Here is a 22,927-nt window from a genome sequence, read left to right as displayed (position 1 = left end):
AACCATTTTGACTAGGATTTACTTTTTTTTTTTTTTTTTTGAGATGGAGTCTCACTCTGTCACACAGGCTGGAGTGCAATGGCGTGGTCTTGGCTCACTGCAACCTCCGCCTCCCAGGTTCAAGTGTTTCTCCTGCCTCAGCCTCCTGAGTAGCTGGGACTGTAGGCACATGCCACCACACCTGACTAATTTTTGTATTTTTAGTAGAGACGGGGGTTTCACTATGTTGGCCAGGCTGGTCTCAAACTCCTAACCTCATTATCCACCCACCTTGGCCTCCCAAAGTGTTGGGATTACAGGCATGAGCCACCATGCTCGGCCTACTTTTTGGTTTTAACCATCTGTTTAAACCATTATATAGTAGCAATATTTCCCAAATTATAGAATACATATGACTTGTGGTACAAAAAGATGATTTCGGATGTTAAACAGGTTAATGTTTATATTTTGTGAATATATTTTTTCTAGTACTCATAGGTATAAATACAATAAGCATATCAAATCTATGATTTTACAGAAATAATGAGGCTCAGTAAAAATAGAGTTAATGTAAAGAAAGAGAGTAAGTAAACAATACTACACCCAAATAGCTCATGAAGATTGCAGAATAGGCCGGGCACAGTGGCTCACACCTATAGTGTCTGCACTTTGGGAGGTCAAGGCAGGTGGATCCCTTGACCCCAGGAGTTCAAGACCAACTTGGTCAACATGGTGAAGCCTCGTCTTTAAAAAACAAAAATACAAAAATTAGCCACACATGATGGTGTGCACCTGTAGTCCCAGCTACTCAGGAAGCTGAGGTGAGAGGATCACTTGAGCCTAGGGAGATTGAGGCTGCAGTGAGCTATGATTGTGTCACTGCACTCTAGCCTGTGTAAAAAAGTGACACCCTGTCTCCAAAACAAACAAACAGAAAGATTGGAAAACATCTGATTTTTTAAATACCTGCCTGATTTTACAGATATTACATGTCTGATGCATTCCCAATGTAGTCTCTTAAATATTGCATTTAAGTATCACAACCAGAGAACCTAGGGATTTGTATTTTATATAGTATCTCATGTTATTCAGAGCAGTGGTTTTCAATATACACACTTCACCCCACAGATTATATTCAGAACCTTAATATATAAAGCAAATCATTTCAGAGCCATTCTTCTTGAAAAAGCAGAATCCAGAATGTGCCCTTCTACCCTACCTGTCCCCACTTTTCTCTTTCTGTCTTCCACCTACCTCTTCCTAGCATTTCTGAGGAAATATAATCTAAAAACTTAGTTCTAAGTAATTGTATTAAGATAGCTTTTTTGTTTGTTTGTTTTTTTGAGACAGAGTCTCATGTGTTGCCCTGGTTGGAGTGCAGTGGCACAATCACAATAGCTTATTGCAGCCTCGATCTCCTGGCTGGGCTCAAGTGATCTCCCACCTCTGCCTCCCAAGTAGTTGAGACTACAGGCACACCACCATGCCTGGCTAATTTTTTTGGATTTTTTTTTTTTTTTTGTAGAGCCTGGATTTCTGCATGTTGCCCACCCTGGTCTTGAACTCCTGAGCTCAAGTGATCCTCCCACCTCTGCTTCTCAAAGTGTTGGGATTACAGGTGTGAGCCACTGCACCTGGCCAGTATAGCTGCTCTTTTTCTTTTTTTGAGACAGAGTCTCACTCTGGTATCACCCAAGCTGGGGTGCAGTGCCACGATCGTGGCTCACTGCAACTTCTGCCACCCAGGTTCAAGCAATTCTCCTGCCTCAGCCTCCCGAGTAGCTGGGATTACAGGTATATACCACTGTGCCCAACTAATTTTTGTATTTTTAGTAGAGACAGGGTTTCACCATCTTGGCCAGGCTGGTCTTGAACTTCTGACCTTGTGATCCACCCACCTTGGCCTCCCAAAGTGCTGGGATTACAGGTGTGAGCCACCTCGCCTGGTCAGCTATTCTTAACAAAGGTTTGTCAGAGTATAATTTTTAAAGTTGAATGTTTGTTTCAGTATCTTAAATTATTTAACCTCCAGGTGCTAGCTTGTTTTGGAATGCAGCAGGTGATAATCAAGAGCCTAACTCTCAGCTGAAGCAAGATGATACCAAAATTTCCAGTGAGGACATGAATTTTTCTGTGGATATTAATAATGAAGTCACAAGTCCTCCAGGTAGTACATCTTCATTAAAAGCAGTTGATATTCCCAGTTTTGAAGAGAGCAACGTTGCTGTGGAAGAAGAATTTAACCAGCCACTTTCTGTATCCAAGTAAGGTCTCTTTGATTTAGTCTTTTGTCCTACTTAAAAAAAAATTTTTAACGGACAAGTAATAATTGTATGTATTTGTGGGGCACAGTGTTTAGATGCATATTTACAATGTGGAATGACCAACAAATCTATCACTTCACATACTTAACATTTTTTGTGGTAAAAACATTTACAGTCGACTATTAGCAATTTTGAAATATACAATGCATTATTATTCATAATGGTTGCTGTTCTGTTCAGGTTTTTTTGTTTTCAATTCTAATTTCTTTTAAGTCTGACTCAAACGATTTATTTTCTAAATGGTATTTTCATTATGTCTTTATCTTATATAATTTCTATGTAACTGTTAACTCTGAGCCTTCTAGAACCATTTCCAGATGTCAGTCATTGGCTATATATATATATATATATATATATATATATATATATAAATTTTTTTTTGTTTGAGATGGAGTCTCACTCTGTTGCTCATGTTGGAGTGCAATGGTGCGATCCCGGCTCACTGCAATCTCCACCTCCAGGGTTCAAGCAATTCTCCTGTCTCAGTCTCCCAAGTAGCTAGGACTATACAGGCACAGGCCATCATGCCAGGCTAATTTTTTGTGTTTTTAGTAGAGATGGGGTTTCACCATGTTAACTAGGATGGTCTCAATCTCCTGACCCTGTGATTTGCCCACCTCGGTCTCCCAAAGTGCTGGGATTACAGGTGTTGAGCCACTGTGCCCAGCCCAGTCATTGGCTATATAACGGTCTGGACGAATCGGAAATTGGAAGAAGACCTCAAAAAGACACAAGCTTAGGCTTCACTCTAGAGTTTCTGATAATGTTAGGTTCCAGATGGAGGTGGAAAATTTTCTTTTCTTTATTTCATTTAATCAATTATTTTATTTTATTTGTAATCTTTTTTTGAGTTTGAGTTTCGCTCTTGTTGCCCGGGCTGGAGGGCAGTGATGCAATCTCAGCTGACTGCAACCTCTGCCTCCCGGGTTCAAGTGATTCTCCTGTCTCAGCCTCCTGAGTAGCTGGGATTACGGGCACCTGCCACCATGCTGGGCTAATTTTTGTTTTTTGTTTTTGAGATGGAGTCTCACTCTGTTGCCCAGGCTAGAACGCAATGGTGCAATCTTGGCTCACTGCAACCTCTGCCTCCTGGGTTCAAGCAATTCTCCTGCCTAAGCCTCCTGAGTAGCTGGGACTATAGGTGCATACCACTACACCCAGCTAATTGTTGTATTTTTAGTAGAGACAGAGTTTTACCATGTTGGTCAGGCTGGTTTCAAACTCCTGACCTTGTGATCTGCCTGCCTTGGCCTCCCAAAGTGCTAGGATTGCAGGTGTGAACCATTGTGCCCAGCCTGTAATTTTAGTAGAGATGGGGTTTCACCATGTTGGCCAGGCTGGTCTTGAACTACTGACCTCAGGTGATCCATCTGTCTTGGCCTCCCAAAGTGCTGGGATTACAGTTGTGAGCCACCGTGCTTGACCTATTTTATTTTATTTAATTTTTGAGACAAGAGTCTCACTCTGTCACTCAGGCTGGAGTGCAATGGCACTATCTCAGCTCACTGCAACCTCTGTCTCCCAGGTTCAGGCCATTCTTGAGCTTCAGCCTCTTTTTTTGGAGTCGGAGTTTCGCTCTTGTTACCCAGGCTGGAGTGCAATGGCACAATCTTGGCTCACCGCAACCTCCGCATCCTGAGTTCAGGCAATTCTCCTGCCTCAGCCTCTGGAGTAGCTGGGATTACAGGCACGCGCCACCATGCCCAGCTAATTTTTTGTATTTTTAGTACAGACGGGGTTTCATCATGTTGACCAGGATAGCTGAATTACAGGCATGTGCCACCAAACCCAGCTAATTTTTGTATTTTTAGTAAAGATGGGGCTTCCCACATTGGCCAGGCCTCTTAAGTAGCTGGATTACAGGCATGTGCCACCACACCACACCCAGCTTATTTTTGTATTTTTAATAGAGATGGAGCTTCCCACATTGCCTAGGCTGATCTTGAACTCCTGACCTCAGGTGATCCACCTGTCTCAGCCTTCCAAAGTGCTGGGATTATAGTCATGAGCCACTGAGAGATGGGGAAATTTCTAAAGATTGTCCATATTGCCATTATATATGAAAGAGTCTATTTTTGAGAGCTACAACCGGAATATTGATATGTGAAATGTTACCTGAGACTGGCTTCAAATTAATTCTGTGGGAGAATGAAATGGCTAGGAGTATAAATGAAATGAAATTGGCTATTTGTTGGTAATTTTTGAAACTGATTGTATGTGGTGATTTGTTAAATAATTCTCTCATGCTTGAAATTTTTCTTTTTTTTTTTTTATTTGTTTTGTTTGTTTGTTTTTGTGAGACAGTCTCCCTCTGTCGCCCAAGCTGGAGTGTAGTGGCGTGATCTCAGCGCACTGCAACCTCTGCCTCCTGGGTTCAAGCAATTCTCTGCCTCAGCCTCCCGAGTAACTGGGATTACAGGTGCCTGCCACTGTGCTCGGCTAAGTTTTTTGTATTTTGAGTAGAGATGGGGTTTTGCCATCTTGGCCAGGCTAATCTTGAACTCCTGACCTAGTGATCCACCTGCCTCGACCTCCCAAAGTGCTTGGATTACAGGTGTGACTCACCACACCTGGCCTTCTCTGTTTTATACAAGAACCGCAGATTACTGTTCTAACCAGAAACATGTTTTTTAATATTGCTTTCCCTAGTTATTTAAAAAATGTTTTATTTTCTAATTTTGAAAGTAATAAATGCTCATTGTGTAAAATCGATAAAATATGTAAAAGCATAAAGAAGAAAAGGAATACCATCAAGTATATCATGTGTTTATAAGTGTCATCTTATGCTGGGCACAGTGGCTGACGCCTGTAATCTGGGAGGCTGAGGCAGGTGGATCGCTTGAGCTCAGGAGTTCGACACCAGCCTGGACAACGTGGCAAAACTGCATCTCTACAAAAAATACAAAACACAGCCGGGTGTGGTGGTGCTCACCTGTAGTCATTACTACTTGAGAGGCTGAGGTGGGAGAATCATTTGAGCCTGGGAGGTTGAAGCTGCAGTGAGCTATGATTGTGCCACTGTGACAAAAAGAGAACCTGTCTAAAAAAAATAAATGGCAGCTTGTAAATTTCATTTGACAAGATCTTGACTATTATTTTATTTCAAATTTATTTTCTTTCCTTCTTTTTTTTTTTTTGAGATGGAATTTCCCTCTGTCACCCAGGCTGGAGTGCAGTGGTGTGATCTCGGCTCAATTCAACCTCTGCCTCCTGGGTTCAAGTGATTCTCCTGCCTCAGCCTCCTGAGTAGCTGGGATTACAGGCACATGCCACCACACCCGGCTAATTTTTCTATTTTTAGTAGAGATGAGGTTTCACCATGTTGGCCAGGATGGTCTTGAACTCCTGACCTCGTGATCTGCCCGCCTTGGCCTCCCAAAATGCTAGGATTACTCCTCCTAACCTGTACTTTTTAATTTTTATTTTTGAGACAGAGTCTCACTCTGTCGCCTGGGTTGGAGTGCAGTGACTATCTTGGCTCACTGCAACCTTCACCTCCTGGATTCAGGTGATTTCTCCTGCTTGAGCCTCTCAAGTAGCTGGGCTCAGAGGCATGTACTACCACACCCAGCTAATTTTTGTATTTTTAGTAGAGATGGGTTTCATCACATTGGCCAGGCTGGTCTCCATCTCCTCACCTCAAGTGATCCGCCCCCCTTGGCCCTCCAGTGTGTTGGGATTACAAGTGTGAGCCACTGCAGCCAACCTAAATATATATTCTTTGACCACTGTCTCCCCAACTTGCCTTCCCCAGCCACCCCAGCCTCTGGTAATCATCATTCTACCCTCTCCTTCTATGAGATAAACGTTTTTAGATACTACATTTGAGTGATAATCTGGGCCCGGCTTATTTCACTAAGCATAATGTTCTCCAAATCATCCATGTTATTGCAAATTTCAGGATTTCCTTTTTTTTAATGGCTGAATTGTCTATACTTACCGCATTTTCTTTATCCATTCATTCATTGATGGACACATAGGTTGATTTCATATCTTGACTTGTGAATAGTCCTACAGTTGTCTTTTTTGGCATACTAATTTTATTTCTTCTGGGTAGATAATCCAGTATTGGTATTGCTGAACATATGGTAGTTCTATGTTTAATTTTTTGAGGAACCTCCTTAGTTTTTTTTGCAATATAATTTTATACAAATCTGCATCTCCATGAACAGTGTGCAGGGATTCCCTTTTCTTCACTATTATTTTAAAACCCAGGCCTGGCGCAGCAGCTCATGACTGTAATCCTTGCATTACAAGGGGAGCAGATCACTTGAAATCAGGGGTTTGAAACCAGCCTGGCCAACATGGTGAAACCCTGTCTCTACTAAAAATGCAAAAACTAGCTTGGCACAGTGGTGCTTGCCTGTAATCTTAGCTACTTGGGAGGCTGAGGCAGGAGAATTGCTTGAGTCTGGGAGGCAGGGGTTGCAGTGAGCCAAGATCACACCACTGCACTCCAGCCTAGGTGACACAGTGAGACTCCATCAAAAAAAAAAAAACTTAGAATTAATAACGTATCTAAAATGTTTAAATGCTCTTAAAATTTCCATTGCCATCAAGTTCAGGAGAAATCAACAACTTGTTTTCCAGACTTCAAAGACAGTTGTCTTAAATATAAGTAACACAAGTTAAAAGGTATCATGGTTTAGTTTATTTTTATTTTATTTATTTATGTATTTATATTTAGAGAAGGGGTCTCGCTATGTTACCCAGGCTGGAGTGCAGTGGCTATTTACAGGCGCAATCTCACTACTGATCAGCACAGGAGTTTGACCTGCTCCATTTCCGACCTGGGCTAGTTCACCCCTCCTTAGGCAACCTGGTGGTACCCTGCTTCTGGGAGGTCACCATACTGATGTTGAACTTAGTGCGGACACCCAATCGGCATAGCGCACTACAACCCAGAACCTCTGGACTCAAGTGATCCTCCAGCCTCAGCCTCCCAAATAGCAGGGACTACAGGCATGTGCCACTGCGCCTGGCATGGTTTAATTTATATGCAGCCTGTTAAGATGGGACGTTTTTGTTTTTGTTTCTTCTAGAAACAGGGTCTTACTCAGATATCTAGGCTGAATATGGTGGTACAATCATAGCTCACTGCAGTCTCAAGTTCCTGGGCTAAGTGATCCTCTTGCTCAGCCTCCTGAGCAGCTGGGATTACAGGTGCATGGTGCCATACCCAGCCAATCAAAAAAAATTTTTTTGTAGCTGGGGTATTACTATATTCCCCAGTCTGATCTTGAACTTCTTGCCTCAAGTAATTCTTTTGCCTTGCCCTCCCAAAACACAGATTACAGGCAAGAGCCACTGTACCTGGCTAAGATGGTGTTTATGTAGCATCAGTAAGAGCTAAAAATACAAACCAGATGCTGCTTGAATCTTAACCCTTTCTTCCAGAGTTACTACATTTCAATTATATGTTAAATGTACCTTGATAACTAACACATTATATATTCTTCCCAGCAGCCCTTCTCTAGTTGTGAGGAAAGAACCTGATGTACCTGTGTTCTTTCCAAATGGCCACCTGGCAGAAAATGTAAGCATGTATTTACAGACTGGACCAACAGGGGGTGCCAGTAACAATTCTGAAATGTCAGGGGAACCAGAAATTGAGCAAGTAATGCAACCATTGCCTCATCAACCATCAGATAACCAGAAAATTTACCAGGATTTGTTGGTAAGATAATTTGAGCATTTCATCTTTTAGAGAAGTTATTTAATATAGGATATACTAGTTAAGCTTTTCCTGGATTTAAACTGATTGAGACCTTAAGATAAAAAATTTTTTGCCAAATTAACAATGTATCATTTCTTTTAGCTTTTCATAAATTATAACTCAAATTCAGTAATTTACTGTAAACATACCTAAGTATTTAGAAAAAAAAGCTTTATTTTTAAAGTATAAATAAGCTAATTCAAACCAAAATTAGTGAGAGTTTCTCAGAAATTTGAAAATTGGAAAGTAGCAGGATATTTATAATAATATTTACTGATTTTAATTCAGGTAAGCCAGTGTGTATTAAATAATTAGCTTAGTCTAAGGCAGTAGGCTAAGTGAAGTCCATACTATAAAGGTGAATATGACACTCTGTGTCCTTGAGAGCCCAGGGGAAACAACAGCACATGCAGACTAGTAACAAACAATTATAAGACAGGTTGTTGAGAAGTAACAGTGTAAAGCAAAGAGAACACAGAATAAAGGGATAGTTCTGGTTGGAGGAACTAGTCTTAGAAATCTTAAAATTATGACCTGGGACTTAATGGTTAAAGAAACCATGGCTGTGACTATCACTCAAATTGTAGAACATTTGATTTCTCCATTTGGGAGAAGGCTAATTAAACATACTTCACAGGGCCCTATGTATCCATCAGTGAATGCATATTTGTTATTTGCTTGCTAGGTCCTAGAGTGATGCGAGTAGCTTGTATGCTCAGGGAATGAAATATGCAGAAATAGTATCACAGGTCATTCTTGCTTTTAGAAAGTGAGAAAAAAAAGGAGCCTAATTCTTTGAGTATCACGAAGGCCTAGTTTGTAACTGAAACATATTATCATCAAATGAAAGCATTATTTAAAACCTGTTTTACAAATTTAGCAGCCAGGCACAGTGGCTCACACCTGTAATCGCAGCACTTTAGGAGGCCGTGGTGGGTGGATCACGAGGTCAGGAGTTCAAGACCAGCCTGGCCAACATAATGAAACCCCGTCTCTAATAAAAATACAAAAAATTAGCTGGGGATGGTGATGGGCACCTGTGATCTCAGCTACTCAGGAAGCTGAGGCAGGAGAATGGCTTGAACCTGGGAGGTGGAGGTTGCAGTGAGTGGAGATTGCACCACTGCACTCCAGCCTGGGTGACAATGTGAGACTCTGTCTCAAAAAAAAAAAGGCATAAATCCTTGAAAATACTTGGAGAATTACTGAAATGATTTTTTTTTTTTTTGAAACAGGGACTTGTTCTGTTGCCCAGGCTAGAGTTCAGTGACATGGGCTCAGATTATTGCAAACTCCACCTCCTGGGTTCAAGTGATTCTTATGCCTCAGCCTTCCAAGTAGCTGGGACTATAGGTCCCTGCCACCACACCTGGTTAATTTTTTTTTTTTTTGGAAACAGGGGTCTCACTGTGTTGCCCAGGCTGGAGTGCAGTGATGTGGTCTCGGCACCCTGCAGCTTCTGCCTCCCAGGTTCAAGTGATTCTCTTGTCTCAGCTTTCCTAGTAGCTGGGACCACAGGCACGTGCCACCATACTTGGCTAATTTTTGTATTATTAGCAGAGACAGGGTTTCACCCTGTTGGCCAGACTGGTCTCAAACTTCTGGCCTCAAGTAAGCCTCCCACCTTGGCCTCTCAAAGTGCCTGGGATTTCAGGTGTGAGCCACTGCACCCAGTCTTGGCTAATTTTTGTAGTTTTATTTGGGACCGGGTTTTGCCATGTTGGCCAGGCTGGTCTCAAACTCCAGACCTCAAGTGATCTGTTCGCCTCAGCCACCCAAAGTGCTGGGATTACAAGTACGAGCCACGTACCCATGCTCAAATGAGTTTTAAATAGGTTGGTTTTTATTTTTATTTATTTATTTATTTTTTATTTTATTTTATTTTTGAGACAGAGCCTCACTCTTTTGCCCTGACTGGAGTACAGTGGTACCATCTTGGCTCTCTGCAACCTGGGCCTTCTGGGTTCAAGTGATTCTCATGCCTTAGCCTCCTGAATAGCTGTGACCCCAGGCACATGCCACCACACCCAGCTACTTTCTGTATTTTTAGTTGACACAGGGTTTCACCCTATTGGCTAGGCCAGTCTTGAACTCCTGACTTCCAAGTGATCCGCTCGCCTCAGCCTTCCAAAATGCTGGGATTATAGGTGTGAGCCACCATGCCCAGCCTATGTTGGTTTTTAAGTGAATGAGGTCTGAACAAACATTTTGTTTTCTCTCGGGTCTGATGAAATTGTTCATTAGGATGTGCTTCTATAAAAACCCCATAATACCTGCAAATAATTCCATAATGCCTGCCTACTTGATGCTTTGTAGAATTTGACAAGATGATATTATTTTGATTTTCCCTGCTCTTTAATTATGGTATCATTAAGGTCTTAACATAAAATTGTATTTTAACTTTCTAAATTTTTTTTAATTTTTATTTTTTAGAGACAGTCTCACTTTGTCACCCAGGATAGAGTATAGTGGCACAATCATGGCTCACTGCAGCCTCAGCCTTGTAGCTTAAGTGGTCCTCCTGCCTCAGCCTCCTTAGTAGCTGGAACAACAGGTATATGCCACCATGCCCAGCTAATTTTAGTTTTTTTGTAGAGTTAGAGTATTGCTGTGTTGTCCAGGGTGTTAAACTCCTGGGCTCAAGTGATCCTCCTGCCTCGGCCTCCCAAAGTACTGGGATTATAGGCATGAACCATCACACCCAATCCTAACACTGTTAATAGTGATTTTTCAAAGTTTTGTTTGTTTGTTTATTTTTGTCAGGGTCAAGTAAACCACCTATTAAATAATTCCTCCAAGGAAACTGAGCAGCCATCTACCAAAGCAGTAATTATCAGCCATGAATGCACCAGAACCCAAGACGTTTATCATACAAAGAAAAAAACACATCATTCAAGACTAGTAGACAAAGACTGTATTCTTAATGCAACTCTTAAGCAACTAAGAAGCCTTGGAGTAAAAATTGATTCTCCTACTAAAGTGAAGAAAAATGCACACAATGTGGATCATGCCAGGTAACTTAAAATTTTGCTTTAAAGGGTGAATAAATTTTAATTTCTCTATTTTTACCCATCATTGGCTAGATGAATAAATTTTAGATGTATTATGGCAGTCTCATCAGAAAAGGTATGTTTGTGCCTCTCAATTCAGTTGATTCATCATTTATTCAGGGTCTACCATATGCATGATAAATAAGAGATTCTTCATTTTTGTGGGAAAGAGGGTTATATACATAAGTAATTTGAGAGAGATTATGGGATGACTCCTGGCCAAATAGGCCAACAAAGTATTTAGGAGTCTTGAGGAAAGAGAAAGGAATTTCATTTGGCAGTGTCTGAAAATGATAAGGTCTGTTCCAGCTACTGGATGTACAGTTATACAATTGTGCCATCTAAAAAGCAAAATCATCAATTATCACCACTTTCTGGAGGTGATAAGGTCTGTTCCAGCTACTGGATGTACAGTTATACAATTGTACCATCTAAAAAGCAAAATCATTCCTTTTCTAGGAATGTGCCCAGCTGGTCACATTCTTCTGTTCAGATTCCTTTCTACCAAAGATGACCCCAGCACATAACTTATGGCTGGGCATAGTGGCTCACACCTGTAGTCCTAGCACTTTGGGAAGCCTAAGTGGGCAGTTTACCTGAGGTTGGGAGTTTGAGACCACCCTGACCAACATGGAGAAATCCTGTCTCTACTAAAAATAAAAAAATTAGCTGGGCATGGTGGTGCATGCCTGTAATCCCAGCTACTGTGGAGGCTGAGGCAGGAGAATCACTTGAACCCGGAAGGCGGTGGTTGCAGTGAGCCGGGATTGCACCATTGCATTCCAGCCTGGACAACAAGAGTGAAACTCCATCCCAAAAAAAAGAAAAAAATCACATAACTTACTAAAAAGAAAATAAAGTCTCAAGATTATATTATTAAGGCTAGCATATTTTCTGTTAATTATTTTTTCTTTTCTAATTTAAAAGTAATAAAAAAATTCATGATTTTAAAAAACAAACAATACACAAGACAGTGTAAGATTAAAACGCAAAAGCTAGTACTCCCCACATTTCTGTCTGACTCTTCCAAAGTTCCTTCTCTTAACCATTTCTTTTATATTCTAGAAATGTTCCATGAATAAGTATATATGTATGCGATAAACTTTATGATTTGATTTTTTTCTGTTACTATTTTAATTTTGAGACAGTCTTGCTCTGTCACTCAGGCTGGAGTGCAGTGGCATGATCACGACTGACTGCAGCCTCAACCTCTTGGACTCAGTTGATCCTCCCATCTTAGCCTCTTGAGTAGCTGGGACTACGGTCATGCACTACTACTTGGCTAATTTTTTATTTTTTGTAGAGATTGGGTCTTGCTATGTTGCCTAGTCTGCTCTCAAACTCTTAGACTCAAGCAGTCTTTTCACCTTGGCCTCCCAAAGTGCTAGGTAGGATTATTGCCGTGAGCCATTGCACCTGGCCTGTGTTTTTTTTGTTTTTGTTTTTTAAATTAAGACAAAGTCTCACTCTGTTGCCAGGCTGGAGTGCAGTGTCACGATTTTGGCTTACTACAACCTCCGCCTCCCTAGTTCAAGCTATTCTGCCTCAGCCTCCCGAGTAGCTGGGACTACAGGCGTGTGCCACCGTGCTCAGCTAATTTTTGTATTTTTAGTAGAGACGGGGCTTCACCATGTTGGCCAGGATGGTCTTGATCTCTTGACCTCGTGATCTGCCCATCTCAGCCTCCCAAAGTGCTGGGAGTACAGGCATGAGCCACAGTGCCTGGCCTTTTTTTTTTTTTTAAACTTAATATTATATCTTGGATACTTTTCCTTATAGTTATATATAGTTCTCTCATGTATTTAAACAGCTGCATAATATTTTTTTGTACCCTTGTACTAGAATATATTGAACTCCAATGCTCTATTATGGCCCTTTAGGCCAAATCTCTTATTTGTTATTTCAAACAATGCTAAGTGAACATTATTCTACAGGTACAAGTATCTTTGCAGAATAAATTCCTAGGTAGGCAGGATCAAAGAGTATGTGCATTCAAAGTCTTACTAGATACTACCATTGCTCACCAAATAGTTGTATCAGTTTATATTCCTACCAATAGTGCAGAAGAGTGAGCTAGCGTTTTTGAGGTTTTTATCCATGTTGTAAGGTAGAGGCTATGTATCCTAACCCTTTCCCTCTTGTTAGAGCTGCTACATGTATACAGGTGTGTCAGCTATCATTTCATGAATACATTCACTTTAACAAATTATATTGTATTTCTACTGTGAGCCAGCTTATATGAGATAGCATGATACACAAGATAACCTGGTAAAGAAAGACATCTTTGTTCTCAGAGTTTACAGTTCAGTGGGGAAGACACAGATAGTCAATATCTTTTATGCCTGCTATAAAATGGAAGGATATAGAATGCAATAGAATCACATAGGAGGGCCGGGCGCGGTGGCTCAAGCCTGTAATCCCAGCACTTTGGGAGGCCGAGGCGGGTGGATCACGAGGTCAACAGATCGAGACCATCTTGGTCAACATGGTGAAACCCTGTCTCTACTAAAATTACAAAAAAATTAGCTGGGCACGGTGGTGCGTGCCTGTAATCCCAGCTGCTCGGGAGGCTGAGGCAGGAGAATTGCCTGAACCCAGGAGGCGGAGATTGCGGTGAGCCGAGATCGCGCCATTGCACTCCAGCCTGGGTAACAGGAGCGAAACTCCGTCTCAAAAAAAAAAAAAAAAGAATCACATAGGAAAGGTAGCTAACTTTAGGAGTATTTTCATACTGTGTCATAATTACTCTACATTAAAATGGCCCCGTTTAAAGATTTGTGCCAATTCAGACCAAATATATCTTAAAGTTTTAAAAGTTATATATCTTATTGATGCATTTTCTATATATTTTTTAATTTTTTAGTTTTTAAAGATAGGATCTTGCTCTGTTGCCCAGGCCTGTCACCCAGGCTGGAGTACAATGTACAATCATAATTTACTATAACCTCAAACTCCTGGGCTCAAACCATCCTTCTGCCTCAGCTTCTTGAGTAGCTAGGACTGCAGACAGGTGCCATCATCTCTGTGTCATTTGATTAAATATGAAACTGTACTGCAGTAGTTGCTCTTATAAGAGTCAAATTTTGTTTGCCAGTTATCTTATGCTTACGTCTGGAATGTCCTATTCCAGATTAATTCGCGTTGTTTGAGTTTGACTTAAACTTAGTTTTTTAGTATAATGTCCTACCACTTCCTACCAAGTTGTAGCCTATTTACCATTGGCATTTGCAGGATTCCTTGATGTTACTTTTATCTAAGATGCTCTTTTCTTTTTGAGATGGAGTTTCACTCTTGTTGCCCAGATCTGGAGTACAATAGCATGATCTCAGCTTACTGCAACCTCCACATCCCAGGCTAAAGTGATTCATTCTCCTGCCTCAGCCTCCTGAGTAGCTGGGATTACAGGCATGTAATCTATGCCCGGCTAATTTTGTATTTTTACTAGAGATGGGGTTCCTCCTTGTTGGTCAGGCTGATCTCAAACTCCCAACCTCAGGTAATCCACCTGCCTTTCCAAAGTGCTAGGATTACAGGCATGAGCGACTGTGCCCGGTTTCGTGCCTGGTTTGAGATGTTCTTTTTTACCTTTCTGCTTGCCAGAATCCTTCTTATCCTTTAAAGCTGAACTCAAATGTCACTTCTTTGGTCAAAGTTTCCTGGACCTCTCAGAGAGTGTTGATGTTTTATTCTTTTAAAATACTTTTTTCTCAGTAAATTGTAGCATGTATTTGCAACAGCATTTTCAGCAAGATTTTATTTTATTATTTTTTTTTTTTTAATTTTTTATTGGATTATAGGTTTTGGGGTACATGAGCAGAGCATGCAAGACAGTTGCGTAGGTACACACATGGCAGTGTGCTTTGCTTTTCTTCTCCCCTTCACCCACATTTGGCATTTCTCCCCAGGCTATCCCTCCCCACCTCCCCCTCCCACTGGCCCTCCCCTTTTCCCCCCAATAGACCCCAGTGTTTAGTACTCCCCTTTCTGTGTCCATGTGTTCTCATTTTTCATCACCCACCTATGAGTGAGAATATGCGGTGTTTCATTTTCTGTTCTTGTGTCAGTTTGCTGAGGATGATGTTCTCCAGATTCATCCATGTCCCTACAAACGACACGAACTCATCATTTCTGATTGCTGCATAATATTCCATGGTGTATATGTGCCACATTTTTCCAATCCAGTCTATTATCAATGGGCATTTGGGTTGATTCCAGGTCTTTGCTATTGTAAACAGTGCTGCAATGAACATTCGTGTACATGTGTCCTTATAGTAGAACGATTTATAGTCTTTTGGATATATACCCAGTAATGGGATTGCTGGGTCAAATGGAATTTCTATTTCTAAGGCCTTGAGGAATCGCCACACTGTCTTCCACAATGGTTGAACTAATTTACACTCCCACCAACAGTGTAAAAGTGTTCCTTTTTCTCCACATCCTCTCCAGCATCTGTTGTCTTCAGATTTTTTAATGATCGCCATTCTAACTGGCGTGAGATGGTATCTCAATGTTGTTTTGATTTGCATCTCTCTGATGACCAGTGACGATGAGCATTTTTTCATATGACTGTTGGCCTCATATATGTCTTCTTTCGTAAAGTATCTGTAAATCCTCATTGCCTCTACCACTAACTTAGTGGGCCTTCAGTGAGTCATTTGGCTGAATGAATGACATTCCTTCTACTCAGGTGATCACTGAAGCTTACAATGAAGGTTCATTTTTAGTGTCTGTAGTATTTACTATCAGTATTTATGACCATATATTGTTATCTTTTTTAACATGTGTAGGTGTAACATAACTGATACACTAAAAGTTTATGAGGCAGTTGTTTAGAATTTAAGACAAATTTTTCTGTAGAAACAGTGTTACAAATTATAGGTTAACTATTCTAGGAAACTAATCCTTATAATCCATATTGCTCCTCTAGCTCTGTAAACTAGCCATCTTTCATCATTGTATCTGTGTGAAAACTCATTTCATGTTACAGTTCTGGACTCCAGGAGCATATCCTCCCACCACAAGAATGGCTAAGGCAGGGGAAGGAATACTTGCTTTCTACTTTCCTGTTAATAGACTGCCGCAGAGATTAAGAGAATCTAGAGGCAGGAAGGCAGGGAAAGAGGGTGCCAGGCATACCTAGAAATTGTACAGGAAATGTAGATCATGGGTTTGAGGTCTGGAAGCAACTTCTACACGTAGGTTCCCAATTGGAGTGACCTTTTAAATTCAAAACCTGTCTCAAGCAGTCTCTCTAGTTGCTTCTTTACCCTGCTTCCTGGCTATCTGCTTAGTATTTGAAAAACTCTGTGTAGGATAAGTAGTAGATAACTAATCTGGATTCAAACAGCGTAATGAATCAAAGTTTATTTATTTATTTTTTTTGAGAGACAGGGTTCTTGCTCTGTTGCCCAGGCTGGAATACAGTGACAGTCATTGGAGCCTCAGTCTCCTGGGCTCAAGTGATCCTCCCACCTCAGCTTCCTAGGTAGGTAGCTGGGACTACAGATGTGCAGCACCACACCCAGCTTATTTTTGTTTGTGGAGATGGGGATCTTGATTTTCATCTGAGTTGGAATAATTTTAGAGCTTTGCTTCAATTGTTGGCATGTCGCTGGCTCTCTTACTCGAATTTATTCATGAACTTTCATCATTCCTTTGTGACTGCACATCTAATGAGATTTTAACATAGGTATAATTTGTGCTCAGGCTTTTAGGATTTGATTAGTGGCCAGGTGCAGTGGCTCACGCCTGTAATCCCACCACTTTGGGAGGCTGAGGTGGGCGGATCACCTAAGGTCAGAAGTTCCCAGCCTGACCAATATGGTGAAACCTCATCTTAAAAAAAAAAAAAAAGAAGAAGAAAGAAAGAAAGAAAAAAGGATGTGCTTAGTGGAGTGGAGTGGCTTCCTTTTTGATTTTTTTTGAGACGGAGTTTCGCTCTTGTTACCCAGACTGCAATGGCACAGTCTCGGCTCACTGCAACCTCCACCTTCTGGGTTCAAGCAATTCTCCTGCCTCAGCCTCTCGAGTAGCTGGGACTACAGGCGCGCACCACCATGCCCAGCTAATTTTTGTATTTTTAGTAGAGACGGTTTCACCTTGTTGACCAGGATGGTCTCAATCTCTTGACCTCGTGATCCACCCGCCTTGGCCTCCCAAAGTGCTGGGATTATAGGCGTGAGCCACTGCGCCTTTTTGCTTTTTATCTTAATTACCCTAGTGTTTATATGCTTTGGTTCTGAGTACTATCAATTTTTTTTTTTTTTAAGCAATGTGGTCTCTATTTTGCCTAGGCTGGCACCTTGAACTCCTGGGCTCAAGCAATCCTCCTGCCTCAAGCTCCTGAGAAGCTAGGACTACAGGTGTGCATACCACTGCGCCTGTCTTGATTTATTTTGCTGTTAAAGTAACTATGTCTCATTGCCCCTGTTCTGCCCTCCAAGTTGAAATTGGCTAGCTTGTGTTAGGCATTGAAACTTGAATAGCTTTCTAAACTGATATTAATTTATGGATCTTTTAACCATTCTGTAAAAGAATATCTAGTTAAAATTAGAGGCTGGGCATGGTGGCTCACACCTGTAATCCCTGCACTTTGGGAGTTTGAGATGAGAGGATCACTGGAGCCCAGGAGTTCAAGACTAGCCCGAACAACATAGTGAGACCCATCTTTGCAAAAAGAAAAAGTTTTGGTTAGCTGGGCATGGTGGCATACACCTGTAGTCCCAGCTACTTTGGAGGCTGAGGTAGGAGAGTCACTTGAGTCTGGGAGGTCGATGCCATAGTGAGCCATGATTGCGCCACTGTACTCTAGCCTTAGTGGCAAAGTGAAAGCTTGTCTTAAAAAAAAAAAAACATAAATGAGACCTGTTTTCTTTAAATAGTTAACATTTTTAATTAGAAGTTTGTATTTATTCTTATCAAATTATTTACATTAATGTTATCTATAGACTGAGGAAGTAGGCAAAGTAGAAAAATACTTCAAAAAATATTGTCACTATTAATAAAAGAATAATGTCTTTACAAATTAATAGTATCTCTTTCATCTTATTAAAATAAAATAGTCTTCAAAGTATTAAGTACCAAGAAGGTTAAGGGAGAATTTCAAGGTTACAAAGACCAGCATTATTGAGCACACTGATCCATTGTTTGGTGATGACATCACTGGTTTCAGGGAATATTAATGATTGGAAACAGTTTCTTCCAAATTTCATGTGCTTATAAGAATGAAAATGTATAATGGTAATTTGATTTTTGTGAGTCTGAGAATGCAAGCAGTGGCTAGCATGTATAAAACAGCTGAATTTATTCATGGCATGATGTAGAAAGCCATAGTATATTCTTTGACTAGAATATAATGTTTACCACAACAAAAATAGTGCACAAAGGACTCTGATAGAAAAACTCTAAGTTACTGAATATAGTACAGTAAAACAGTGGTTATAGAGCCCCAGAGAGTAAGACAGGCGTAGATTTTCTCAGCTTGCTATATACTAGCTGTTCAGCTTTGGGGAAATTAGCTCGAATCTCTATTCCTTAGTTTTCTCAACTGAGAATACATATAACAATAGTACCTACTTCTTTTATTCATTCAACAAATACTTGCTGAGCGCCTACTATGTGTTCTAAGCATTGAAGATACTGCAGTGGGGGTTGGAATAGGGAAAACTCTGCCCTCATTGGCTTTCATGAGAGTGCTAGACAATAAGAATTGAGCATTGATTGAATATATAGATGTATATATTCAATGTATAGATAGTGATAAGTGCTACAAAGAAAACAAAAAAGTAGGGGAAAGGGAACGTAAAGTGTTGAAATGAAGAATAAGATAGAAATATTTGATAGGGAATACCTCCCTGAGAAAGGTTACTCTGAGGAATCTGTATGAATAATGAGTGTAAAGCATTTAGCAGAGTACCTGGCATAAATAGGGACTCAGTAATTAGTGGGCTGGGTGCAGTGGCTCACACCTATAATCCCAACACTTTGGGAGTTCGAGGAGGGAGGCTTGCTTGACCTCAGGAATTTGAGACCAGCCTGGGTCTGTAATTGTGCCAACATTAGTAAATGACATGCAGTTGCTACTGCATTCTAGGCTGGACAATAGAGCAAGATCCTGTTTCAAAAAAATTAGCAGCTGTTTTATGTATATGTGATATTAAGGAAAAGATAAGTCAGTTGACTTAACACTAATCAAAGTGAGTTAAAGATTATATCTAATTAAAAAAAGTGTTCCTGTGTGTGTGTATATATCTAGAGACCGGTTGATGTTTTTTATTCATTACAAATGGAATCTCTTCAACTATGAACAATTTGATTTTCAGAGCTACTTACCAAAGCTTATATTGTTATATAATCAAATGTGTTTTGTGTTTGATTTTATTTTTATGTTTTACTTTACATTAACCATTAGTTGATCTCTTGTACTATTTGGGTTACTAGTTATAAATTAAATGACTCATAGCTATGTTGAATGACTTTTACGTTTGGGCCCTTGTATTTGGTCTTAAAACCATGACTGATATACAGATTTAGGAAAATTAATTTGTATTCTACTTTCAACCTGTAAATCATGGTTTACCTTCTAGGCTATTATTATTATTATTGTTTTTAAGACAGAGTCTTCCTCTGTTGCCAGGCGCCAGGCTGGAGTGCAGTGGCGTGATCTTGGCTCACTGCAACCTCTGCCTCCTGGGTTCAAGCAATTATCCTGCCTCAGCCTCCCATGTAACTGGGATGACAGGTGCATGCCACCACGCCCAGCTAATTTTTTTGTATTTTTAGTAGAGACGGGGTTTCACCATGTTGGCCAGGATGGTCTTGGTCTCTTGACCTCGTGGTCTACCCGCCTCAGCCTCCCGAAGTGCTGGGATTACAGGTATGAGCTACCGTGCCCGGCCTAGGCTATTATTTTTATCCCCCCTCTCACCGTTTTTTTTTTTTTTTTTTTTTTTAAGAGACAGGGTCTTGTTCGGTTGTCCAGGCTGGAATGCAGTAGCACGATCTTGGCTCACTATAACTTTGAACTCTTGAGCTCAAGTGATCCTTCTGCCTCAGCCTCTCAAGTAGCTGGGACTACAAATGTGTACCACCATGCCTGGCAAATTTTTAAATTTTTCGTGGAGACAAGATGTTGCTATGTTGCCTAGGCTGATCAACTCCTTGCTTCAAGCAATCCTCTTACTTCAGTGACCCCATGTGCTAGGATTGCAGCACATTGCTGGGTACAGTGCTTGGACCACTGTATCCTTTGTTTATCTGGATCATCAAGACTTAATGTCTGAATACTTACATAAAAGGACCATGAACCTAAAGCTAAAGATCTTTTGTTGCTTTTATAGAATGGAACACACTGAGAACTATTTATTTCTCAGAGTATGACAAGTGATGGCTTACTACTTTGTGTCTTTCAGTGTGTTGGCATGCATCAGCCCAGAAGCAGTGATCTCTGGATTAAACTGCATGTCATTTGCTAATGTTGGCATGAGTGGCTTAAGCCCCAATGGTGTGGATTTGAGCATGGAGGCAAATGCTATAGCTCTGAAATATTTAAATGAAAATCAGCTCTCACAACTGTCTGTCACTCGATCAAACCAAAATAATTGTGACCCATTCAGCCTTCTCCATATTAATACAGACAGAAGCACAGTGGGGCTTAGTTTAATTTCACCGAACAACATGTCATTTGCAACCAAAAAGTATATGAGGAGATACGGACTACTACAAAGCAGTGACAATAGCGAAGATGAAGAGGAGCCTCCCAACAATGCAGATAGCAAGAGTGAACATTTATTGAATCAGAACCTTACTTCCACACCTGAACAGCTTGGTGGTCAGAAAGAGCCTTCTAAGAATGACCATGAAATAATTAATTATTCTAACGGCGAATCTGTGGGCACCAACACAGATATGCCAGTATTGAGAAATATTACAAATGAAGTTTTGCAGTCAAAAGCCAAACAGCAGCTGACTGAAAAGCCAGCTTTCTTATTAAAGAACCTTAAGCCAAGTCCTGCAGTGAACCTTCGAAGTGGGAAAGCAGAATTCACTCAACATCCTGAGAAAGAAAATGAAGAGGACGTTGCAATTTTTCCTGAAAGTTCGCAACCTTCTGAAACTCTAAAGCAGATGAATAGCATGAATTCAGTAGGCACCTTCTTAGATATAAAACGTCTCAGACAGTTACCAAAATTATTTTAGTTTTCTAACTCCCTGTCCATTTAATACAGGAACAGAGTGTCTCCTAAAGATACTTAGGGAAGCCAGAGAGCCGTGTGGTAGTTTGGGATTTCCTAATCATTCTGGAGTCAGTCTCTTTCTTGGTAAAAGCAGCCAATTGCAAAGAGTGGCTTTTTCTATAAAATGGCTGGCTAGTGATAGGACTAAGTTCTCATTCCTCAAATAGAGCTGTTCAACATCAATGAAATAGTTAAGAAAAACAAGCCCTGAGATCAGCTATTCCAAAAAATTTAAGTAGACAGATACTATCCAGCTCTGAATCTCAATTGCTCTTTTATATTGGACTTTTTTTTTTTTTTTTTTTGAGATGGACTTTTTCTCTTGTTGCCCAGGCTGGAATGCAATGGTGCAATCTCGGCTCATAGCAACATCTGCCTCCTGGGTTCAAGTGATTCTCCTGCCTCAGCCTTCTGAGTAGCTGGGATTGCAGGCATGTGCCACCGCAGCTGGCTAATTTTGTATTTTTAGTAGAAATGAGGTTTCTTCATATTGATCGGGCTGGTCTTGAACTCCTGACCTCAGGTGGTCTGCCCACCTTGGTCTCCCAAAGTGCTGGGATTACAGAAGTGAGCCACCACGCCCGACTATACTGTACATTTTAAGAAGTTCTAGCATGTTGTATCTCTGCATTTATCCCATATCACTAAAAGAACATAAGTTATCATGTTGTTGGGTAAATTAGCAAAATCAGCCCTTCCTAAGTTTAAGGGAAAAGTTATTTTTAAAAATAACTTAATAAAAATAGCTTACATTCTTTTATACAAGAATATATTTCCTGTTAATTAGGATGCATGTTTATTAAACTCTGGAGATACAACTTTTTGCAGTGTGGTGGGTTGGTTTTAGTGTAATGTCTTCAACATGTAGCACTGGCTATCGAAGAATAAGAAAATTACCGAGTATGAGTGTGTTTTATAAACTTTCTGAGTTTTTCAAATGTCTTAGTATTTTTTAATATAACAATAAAAATGTCTAGATTGACTGTTTTTCTTTGTTCTCTGTTACAGTTTATTTTTAAAAAAAGCTGACTGACCCCAAATTACAAAAATAATAGAGCGAGTTCACGTATAACCCTCTTCCAGTGTCCTCGAGTGATAATAGCTTACATAAGCATAGTAAATGAGCAAAACCAAGCAATTGACATTGGATATAATGCTAATAACTGAACCACAGACCTCAGGTTTCACAAGTGTTTACATGCATTCATTTATTTACTTTTTGGTGTATAGTTGTATGAAATTTTATCTTTTTTTTTTCTTGGAGACAGGATCCACTCCTGACCTCAAGTAATTCACCTCTCTCAGCCTCCCAAAGTGCTGGGATTGCAGGTATGAGTCACTGCTCTTGGCCATGAAATTTTATCTTTTTTTTTTTTTTTTGAGATGGACTCTCCCTCTGTCACCCAGGCTGGAGTGAAGTGGCGGGATCTTGGCTCACTGCAACCTCACCTCCCAGATTCCAGTGATTCTGCCTCAGCCTCCCGAGTAGCTAGGATTTTAGCCACGTGCTGCCACACCTGGCTAATTTTTGTATTTTTAGTAGAGATGAGCTTTCACCACACTGGCCAGGCTGGTCTCAAACTCCTGACCTCATGATCCGCCCAACGTGGCCTCCCAAAGTGC

At 40.6% G+C, this 22,927-nt stretch overlaps 1 protein-coding gene across 6 annotated transcripts in view; it reads left to right on the top strand.

Annotated features, from left to right (window-relative positions):
- Positions 1–22,293, top strand: part of STIL (STIL centriolar assembly protein) — a 64,891-nt gene extending 42,598 nt beyond the window's left edge. For 3 of the 6 annotated variants that reach the window (XM_078333014.1, XM_054236202.2, XM_054236201.2), the window contains 4 exons: positions 2,012–2,243; positions 7,770–7,980; positions 10,783–11,033; positions 20,480–22,293. Coding sequence is in view for 4 of the 6 variants with exons in the window: in XM_054236202.2 (XP_054092177.2) it covers positions 2,012–2,243; positions 7,770–7,980; positions 10,783–11,033; positions 20,480–21,266 (1,481 nt within the window). In the remaining 2 variants the exon portion in view is untranslated. Of the gene's footprint in view, positions 1–2,011; positions 2,244–7,766; positions 7,981–10,782; positions 11,034–20,479 lie in introns of all 6 variants that reach the window. The other 3 variants (XM_078333013.1, XM_035251401.3, XM_054236200.2) reach the window with 1 other exon arrangement.
- Positions 22,294–22,927: the final 634 nt, after the last annotated feature.

This window comes from Callithrix jacchus, chromosome 7, assembly GCF_049354715.1.
Source record: "Callithrix jacchus isolate 240 chromosome 7, calJac240_pri, whole genome shotgun sequence".
NCBI lineage: Eukaryota > Metazoa > Chordata > Mammalia > Primates > Cebidae > Callithrix > Callithrix jacchus.
The sequence above is the reverse complement of the archived record's forward strand: the minus strand, read 5'-3'. Positions and strand labels throughout refer to the sequence as shown.